At 33.9% G+C, this 9,754-nt stretch overlaps 1 protein-coding gene across 1 annotated transcript; it reads left to right on the top strand.

The window, feature by feature from the left end:
* The first annotated feature begins 473 nt into the window (after positions 1 to 473).
* On the top strand, positions 474 to 3,570 carry LOC140044643 (degenerin unc-8-like). Its single transcript, XM_072089244.1, has 6 exons — positions 474 to 566; positions 661 to 733; positions 981 to 1,038; positions 1,162 to 1,232; positions 1,962 to 2,037; positions 2,575 to 3,570. Exons 2-6 carry the CDS (start codon positions 678 to 680, stop codon positions 2,740 to 2,742), a joined length of 429 nt encoding a protein of 142 aa, XP_071945345.1. The 5' UTR covers positions 474 to 566; positions 661 to 677; the 3' UTR covers positions 2,743 to 3,570.
* The last annotated feature ends 6,184 nt before the right edge of the window (positions 3,571 to 9,754 follow it).

Here is a 9,754-nt window from a genome sequence, read left to right as displayed (position 1 = left end):
AAGTTTCCAGAAGACGAAGGCATCACCATCAGGCCAGGCGTTATTACATCCCTAAGTTTGAGATATGTAAGTATTTAACAACAATCAACTATGTAGCGGAACAAGAGCAGTGGCGAGAATTTGGTTCAAATATAGGCCTAACCAGAATGTTAGAGGACAGACGAGTTTTTCAATTCAGAATTGTTTTCCTTCTTCTTCTAGAATGTCGTTACTAAACTTGGTAAACCGTACGGAAACTGCTCGTCAGAGGGTAATGAGAGGTACCATGATATGATCAACCAAGCATATGGTGTTAACAAGTATGTATATGGCTATGACAGAAAGGCAAGTATACTTTTACTGTCAAAGACAGATCCGTTTTTCGTTCCAAACCACTTGACAACCGCTAAAGACGGTGGTATTATCTGAAGAACACAGAACCTTCAATTAGTGTGTACAGTATCTGTATTTTTTATTTTAGACATGTGAAAAAAGTTGCGTACTTGTGAAAATTGCTGAAGAGTGTGGGTGTTCCGATGCCGTTTCGTTGAAAGGTGAAAGATGTCGTGTTTTAAACAAAGAACAAGGTACAGTTTCGAGACAGGTTTTCTTTATTTTTACTATAGTAGGACTATTAGGATTTGTTACTAAACTTGCTTCTGATGTGTTTAACCATTTCAGATGTTTGCAAACAACTTATGTATTTCTTTTACCAACGACAGCTCCTTGGATGCGATTGTAAACAACAGTGCAGGTAAATGCATTAATGGCAATGATTGTATTGAGTAAAAATCTCCTAATCAAAATCCATACGATATTTTGGGGTTTTAAGATTAAATTCCACGGTCTAGAGTAGCAGAAATAATCGTAGTATTTAGCAGATCGATAGACTATGTAGCCTAACAGTAAGTTGATATAATACGCGAACTATTATACAGATAGTTTTATGATAAATTATGGTTAACGACTAGGCTAACTTATTTATTTTTTTTCGATTTCAGTGAAGAATACTATTCAAAGACAGTATCACAATCTCTTTGGCCTTCGGAGGTTTATCTAGTATGTCGACTGTACTTACTAATATGGTTCTTTTTTTGCGATTCTTTGTAGTATTGGCAATACTGTACTGATGTTTGTATATACTTCTAAATTGTTAAAAATGGTATGATTTGTTTTCCATAGAAACACTTATTGAAAAGTATCCATAACATTAACAAAAAGACGAACGGTCTCAATGATATGGCATCCGTCAGGTAATGACATAATAGTTCTATATATACAATAAACATTTTCAAATCGTTCGTTCAACATGGATCTGCCTAGATGGCAATGGTACCGTATAATACGATATCGTAGTCTCTGTCTACAATATCAAACTTAATGTGACAAAATGTGATGTGCCCATATATAGACACGACTACCATATTTGGGACATCACACTTTTTTGGGTCAAGCTAGTTTTAAATATCAATCTAGTTTGATAAAAAAAAAGTGTAGACAGAGATTGGCATAATAAGGCATAATAAGCGTAAGCGTACCTTCCTACTGACAATATTCTACTAAGCTTCTGTGGGTAAATACCATGACGGGAGCATCTTGGTTACACGTTGCTGATCCTAAGGAACAAATACAAAACATTCAAATGTGGGTGGTGTAAATGTTAAGTACGTAGTGTTTATACAAACGAACCTAAAGTAACGCATACATGTTAAACTGTAGAAACAAACGAAAACAATTACCTTCTAAGAGCTTTTTTTTGTACGTCGTTTTCGGTGATGGCCGCACCAACACCAGTCACTTGCCAGCGTCCTCTGCTCCCGTAGTCACTTCAGGTTGGTTAGATCCGATGAAACCCCCCCCCCCCCTCCCCTTAATTTGATTGGTATTACGGATTCTACAGTAGGTCAGACACAGGTGTCACCATACAGAATCATTAAACATCATATTGTAATAACTTGTTTTTCATGTTCTTATAATTTCAGAGAGAATATTGCTAGACTGTCGATATACTTTGAGGAATTAAACTTCGAAAGTACCGTACAAGAACCAGCATATCAGGTATAGCAATTACTACCGATGACAATTGGAACTAAAAGCTTGGTTCCCACTAGGACGCAACACAAGGACGTAGACGCAACGCAAGCGAGTTGACCAATCACACGCGACTTTTCGAATAATCCATCGCTTGAGATTGGTCAAATAACTTTGCGTTGCGTTACGTCCTGGTAGGAACCAAGCTTTAATAATAATCACGATGAGTATGTGTACGTAAATACTAATCGACACATCTAACGATGATGTAATTTGACATAACAATAACTGACATTGACAATGTGAATCAATGTTCACAATATTAAGCTCTGTCTACACTATAAAACTTCATGTGATGTGCACATATATGGAAATGATATGTCATATCACTATCATATTTGGGCATATCACTACCATATTTGGCCACATCACACTTTTTTGTCAAACTAGTTTGATAGTGTAGACAGAGCTTTACAATTATTTTTAAATGCGCTAATTTAATTATGGTTTTGCTTATTCTGTATTTCTACTATTTTTGACATCACATTGTATTATTGTTTAAAGGTTGAAAGTTTGTTCAGTGACATCGGTGGGACGGCTGGTTTGTACATTGGAATTTCATTCATCAGCTTTTGTGAATTTCTCGAACTACTTTTTCAACTTGTGAAGCAAATGAAGCGATACCACAGTGTAGGCGCTAAAAACAGTCGCTGTGATGATCTTACAGTATGAAACTGGCTACCGGTACTCTAAATAGAAATTAACATCCAAAACGTCTGGATGACGCCGATCCGTCCGAATAAATTATTGCAAAACAAGTATTTTCTATTGCCCGACTCAATTCCGCTTTTATTTATCTTGACAGGTAGCGATATTTCTTTTCGTACATAAGTTGGGAACCCCCTCATGAAACGTCACAAAATTAACATGAATGTTCATTAGTCATATCCATGGTGTGAAGTAAGAATTGAGCTACCTACGGGAATCAACATATGGTATGCTATTTAATCGTAATAAGTCATAAGTTATCATAACTCATTAGCAAACCTCAAACAATATCATATTGCATCTGCAAGGCAAAATGATCGATTTGTAGTACGCATGTTCTGTACCAATCAATATAAACTAGTTAGTTAGGCTATTTATACTGCTATTTACCAAAGCTATGTATATATTCGATGTGTGTATGACTACCTGTATAGCACAACATAAATGCAATTTATATCCAAAAAATATGGGCGGATCGCAATGCAAATTAGACTGTGACGTCATTTGTAATTCAATAGGGGGTGCACTCTGTTACGGGGGTACCTGAAATTTTAGAACAACGTATCGTAAATTTAGCAATTTAACTTTTATTTTTTATTCACGTTATACTGTAGACAGTATAGTTCTAACTCTACTAAAAGATTCTTTCTATTTCCATATCGTTAGCATCGCACATGGTAAAACCAGGAAGTTGTAACTGTTCATCGCATTCGGCAATCAATTATTAAAACGTTATATTTATTTTTTTGTTTGTGTTTCGTGGGAACAACCCACCTCTAATATAATTAAAAACTCTTAAACGTTGTTTTATTTCTCGTAACCCGCACGACCCAATAGCTTGTGAATTTTTTTTTTTAAACAGAGGTGTGAAATAGTAAACGCGGTGAAATTGTACTTACAGGTATATTTAATTTAAATTGTCTTTATTTGTATTTCATTTTAAATATTTTTATGTTGTGCTTTTCTTTTATGTAAATTTAAAAAAACTCAACAAAATAGATTAAAATATATTTTTATTTTTTAATTATCATATAATATAGTCTATGATTATTATTACTATAATGTACATATGTATATAATAATGTTACATATCGCTAGATTTTTATAAATAGTTTTACTTTAGTTGTACTTATTTAGACCTAGGCTGTTGTCAAATAGCTTGTCATCCACGTTCTAATATTTCTAAAGTTCGATCAATGACTACCTTTTGACGTCAGAAACCGTAACGCGCTAATACTAAAGCTCTGTCCACACTATCAAACTTGTTTGACAAAAAAGTGTGATGTGCCCAAATATAGTGATAGGTAATGGTTGCTCAAATATGGTAGTATAACATCATCATGTCCATATATGGACACATTTTGTCACATAAAGTTTGATAGTGTTGACAGAGCCTAATAATGGTAAAAGTGTATTGTAAGCGGGTTTCTGTAAAAGCATGGTTCGCTATATATATAATCCCCAGTAAGTTATAAATAGAAATCTTTTCTTACCGTAATCATGATTATATAAAAGTAAAATTTATTCAATAATTGCTTTACCTATTTTGAATACATTTGTAAACTATTTTTGCGCTATAAAATCAATGTAGAATTCATTTCTATTTTGAAATATATTCCATTTGTTAGTATTCTTTTAAACAATTTTACGAATATTATTGCCCTAGGGCCTATAGAAATGCGGGATATATTCTGTCTAACAATTAATAAACCCTTAAAGTTTGTGTTACACTCTTTAGACATCGTGTTTTAGCGGCAGTTAATGAATCAACGTCAAAATATGTAAGTTTCATCTAGTTATAGAAATTAATTATAAAATTGCGCAGTAGGTAAACATTATAGCTGACTTTTTTCACTATGTATATATATGCAAATGGAAGTTATTAATATTTCTATATTCAGTTCAATTTATTATTGTATCTATATTGTATAGAATAAATCTATAAATAGTTTACGTATATAAATAATAAGTTGCCAAAATATTTTATTGTGGCTGTCAATATTAGGCCTACTCAAGTATATTATAGGGAGCTGTCTAGGGTATGTTTACATGACTGCGGCAAAATTTGAATATGCAAATATATGTTAATAGTGATCTTTTATTCTAACTAATGTAAACCGAAAAAATTTATGGTTGTATAAACATTACTATTTTTCCTTGTAAATCTTCGAACGTCGGAACTTAATGTAAACGTTATCTAACCGCAGTTTTAGATCATTTATATTATAGCCTCCAAATTTCTCCACTTTTTGATGTAATGCCTTTCGAAATAGTTTAACCTACCCAACTGGTTATACTTGATCATAAAAAAATATACTTTTTCAATCACTTTATCTGAATTTAGACTTATAATTATAATAACAATGCGGTGGTTCCTGAGGTCGCTTATATGGTCGCTGGCTTTCCATTTTCTCGTGATCCATTTTATTCGCCGCTTCTATTCGCTTCTGCACGCCGGTTTTAAGTTGTCGACACATGTACTGAATGATAACGTAGGCTAGCTCAAAGAATTCGAGAATACTGATGACGGAGAGGCCGAGATATAACCCGGCGGTTCCTCCTAAATCGCTAAAAAGGTCTGGAGCCTAAAAACGCAAGATGTTAATAACATTAGAAGATAGCAAGTAGTTACAGTGGGACCCCTCCTTTAGTACACCCCTATTCAGGGCATCTCCATTAAAAGGACACACTATTTCATGAAACTGACAAGGGGCTACTACTCAACCACATCCATAATACTAAGGGGCAATGTATATATTAACACTATAGCCAACCCATATTCAGGGGATGACACTATTATTAAATTTAATGGATACTGTTTAGAAGGTGTCCCATAATAGGTGTTCTACTGTACTGTAGTTTTTGTATACTTTGACACTTGTAGTTGCTTAGTAACACTACTGTATAAAGCCTGTAAAAAATAAGACATTGTGTCCTACCCCATAAGCTGATGATTCCACAGTACTCTCATAGTTCAGTTCTTCATAGTAAATTTCAAGTCTAACAAGGTTTTCTCTGATAAAATAAATAAAAATCATAAATATTTTTAAAATATTTACTCAACTAAAAGGATGAGATAACAATGTCCTCACCTCCTCTAAAGGTTGGACATTTAAGATGCTAAATTACAGGCATTTTAAAGTGGTAACAGAGCTGTAGCCTTTCATTTAGAGGACGATTTGAAATTACCTAGTTGATGCAAGATGTGTATTCTGACACTCACTATTGGAGTGTGCTTCCTTACTAGATTCCTTTTGGCCGATTCCAGGTCTCGATGACAACCAATGACACAAAATGCAAAGGTCCCAGTATAGTCAACATATGAATTTAGTAGGGTAATTTTGAGTCAAAGAAAGGCCTTAGATACACCTCTGTTCAGAATGGCTGCTACATGTTATTCATACACGTACTTACCTAATATCTTCCTTAGTCTGTAAGGCTTTAGTCTTGCTGTTTTCTGTATGGATGATCCTCTTTAATGAGTCCTACAATAAAGAAAGATTACTTATACATATGCTTGCTCAAAAACGTACTTCTTAAATTAGCATTTAAGATGATGATGACTTTGAATTGTGTCAGTAGGGTAGAAAAATGTGTATCTAATGAGCTACATTTTGCACAGACATAAACATGGTTTCTTATTCACTTCTAACATTTGTTAAGCTTGGTCTACACTATCAAACTTTATATGACAACAAAATGTGATGTGCCCATATATGGACATGATGATGTAATATCACTACCATATTTGGGCATATCACTACCATATTTGTGCACATCACACTTTTTCAAACTAGTTTGGTAGTGTAGACAGAGCGTGGTGTAATAATTACAAAGGGAGCATTGCATTAGGCGACCTCTATCCTTCTCTATCAAGGAAAAATTCATCAATATAAACAAAACGAAAATTCATAATGCATTTTTTTCTCCAAATGTGAACCAACAAACTAAAAAAAACTAAATCTTAATATAGATAGTTCTTACCAAGTATATATTTGAAGGCCACAATGATTGCGATTGAGTTATTGAATAGTAAACCTCACTGAAAAAAACAACTTAGCTGGTAACTAATAGAATATCTGAGAAAAATAACACTTTAGGCCAACATCTGCTAAGTAATTATTGAATATTTTAAAATGAACTTTCACAAAGTAATTAATACAAATACCTTTATATGCATCTAACAGCGAGCAACTCTCCATTTACAGAATGAACTATTTTATAATTTCTCGTGCTTATAAACTAAGTCTCGTTTGATGCATAGGGTGTGGAGTTAAAAGAGTCGTGAGTTACAACCCTAGCACTAGGTCAGGATTGAACCCTGGACCTTGGGATTGGAAGGCAAGCATTTTAACCACCAAGCTATAGCTCTACTTACTCGCAAGACTGCGGACAATCGCAACCAAGAGCATTTTTTTGGTAAAAATGATTCATGAGTTGTCTGCAAACATCTAAAGATTAAAAAAAAACATTTAAGTATGCTTTTATATTGAATTCACAATAGAATGCAATTGATATATTGTACATGTATGGGTGAGGTAAACTTGCTGATCTCAGACAGTAAAGCTTGTACTTATGGTGTGTTTTGTACCATGATATACGTGTACCACACCAGGTTTTGGTTGTACCTAGGAGTTGGCAAGTTCAGTATGGTGTTTACCTTGGTCCTTTTCAAGTAGGTTGCATGGTGTTCCTTCAACCACTAATGTATCCGTACAGTTGCATATGTCATTAATGTACTGATTTATGCATCTCTTTTGGCAAGTCTATAGAAGGAAAGATAAGTGAACTTGAAATGTTATAGCGTAGTACACATGATGTACAGCAGCAGGAACTGTGTAGGCCTACTCTTATGCACAGAATTGAGTGTGTATGTTGTTATATAAGTCAATCCTTTATTACATAGACTTCAGAGCACAAACATCTTTTTAAACCATGCATTATAATATGACTTTTTGATTTTTGATTAAGTGTTTTTGTTTTATCTGAATGTCCATCCTTATAGAACCTTCTATTTTGTTGAGAGCTTCATAAAAACTTTTTTTCGTATTACTGTTTTTTCTTAATGAGTTCTCTGATTAATAATAATAATAACAATGACAATTCTTTACCCGTTCATCGTACGTATCATAGCCCTCAAAGAAGGGATCATTGTTTTCTTTAAGTTCGGCAATTTCATCAAGTCCAGTGGTACAACTGCCAGTTTTTGTCCAGAGTCTTGAAATATAATTCTAATATAAAGTAAGAAGGACAAATTAAGCTAAAAGTTTATGACAATAAAAATGTGATGTGCCCATATATGGACATGATGACATCATATCCCTCCCATATTCGGGTACATCACACTTTTTTTTGCAAACTAGTTTGATAGTGTAGACAGAGGCTTAAGATTAGGTAAAAAATCACAAGAATAAAACCAATACTTTAACAATTGAATTTAAACATAGAATTTACTTATACAGAATAAATATATTTTAATACCAGCTATAAGTACCATATTCTAACTGAATTACTTACGTAACGTAGACCTATTGACGTAATGACACCAGGTCGTACAGTTATGCCATCTTCATACGGATACTCAGGTTTAGATGTCGGGTTGATTGCTACTCGAACTCCTGCATCTTTTCCAAATAAACTTATGTACTCCGACTGCTCAATATTCAAAGTTAGCTTCAATCCTACAACACATAATTTATTGTTTTAATAAAAGTAACAAATTAAGATAATATGTACAATTATTCTGTCATGGCTGTCTAATAGTCATTCTGCTGTGAATGTTCAGTTTGTTTGTGTGTGTTTATTTATATATCATACATAATATGAAAAGAGGTCGTTGATACATAAAAACATGATAAAACATCTGAAAAAAACAAAGGAGGGAACATATGAAGATGAATAGATTCAGGACCCAACCCAATTAATCCTAACAAAAATGAAGATGTTTCTAAGAGTGACTTTTTGACTCGACAGCTGTGTAGTCACAGAACACGTCTATTTGAACATTAGTACCTTCCTATTATTAATATAGTGTGCTAAGGTTTTTATTGTGCATTTATGCACATGTGATCAAAGACCAATGATGGTACAATTTAAGCGACTGTCATTATAATTCTTACCGTTACTAGCTCCAGTTCTTGTGGAAGAAAATGTTTCATTGTACTGTCTTGGATCATTAAATGTAAAGCAATTTCCATATTTGTCATCCTGTGTTTCGTAAAATCTTAAAAGCAAAATAATAACAATTTCTAATGGTGCTGTAGTTGTAAGTCCCTTTATAAAAAACAGTAAAGAAACATGATTCACAAAAAAATCAGCATCTTCATCTACAAATGCCATTAGTATTATGGTTTAAAAGATGATAGCATGCAATAAAAAATGACATTCAGTGTTGTAAGGTTGTGTACTCCTAAGGGGGCCCTCCAACGATGGGTAGTTTCATTGGACTGCTCATGCTTTGGGGGCCCCTTAAGCTCTGGGCCACATGGGTTTAGCCAGTGAGCGCTCATAGTCATTACATCACAGATGCCATTTATATCTACTTACGCATCTCTGCTACAATCAACTTTATCATAAGTGCACTGTAAAATAAAGTCATCGATTTGGTGGCCAAGCAGAGATATCTCTTCCTTGGTTAGCTTCAATACATCCTCTGCATCACTGTAATCGGCAGTTGAACTATAAGCAAAGAACCCGTTCCAATCCGGTGGATCAAACCCTTTTACTCTATCAAATTTTAGATCTGTATAGAAATCATTGACAAAACTCTCATAGATTGAACTTTCTGTAGTAATGTGTTGATACGGATCCATCCATCCAGGTGTAAAAGGGTTGACAATGCTTCCACCTTAAACAAAATTTGTATTGTATTATTATGATTAACAAATAATTGCTTAAAGCTTGGTTCCCACTAGAACGTAACGCAAGGACGTAAACGCAACGCAAGCGTTTTAATCAATGACAAGCGGAGTTATAG

The sequence above is a fragment of the Antedon mediterranea genome, chromosome 3 (genome assembly GCF_964355755.1).
Source record: "Antedon mediterranea chromosome 3, ecAntMedi1.1, whole genome shotgun sequence".
NCBI classification, from domain to species: domain Eukaryota; kingdom Metazoa; phylum Echinodermata; class Crinoidea; order Comatulida; family Antedonidae; genus Antedon; species Antedon mediterranea.
This window is presented reverse-complemented; position numbering and strand designations above follow the sequence as displayed.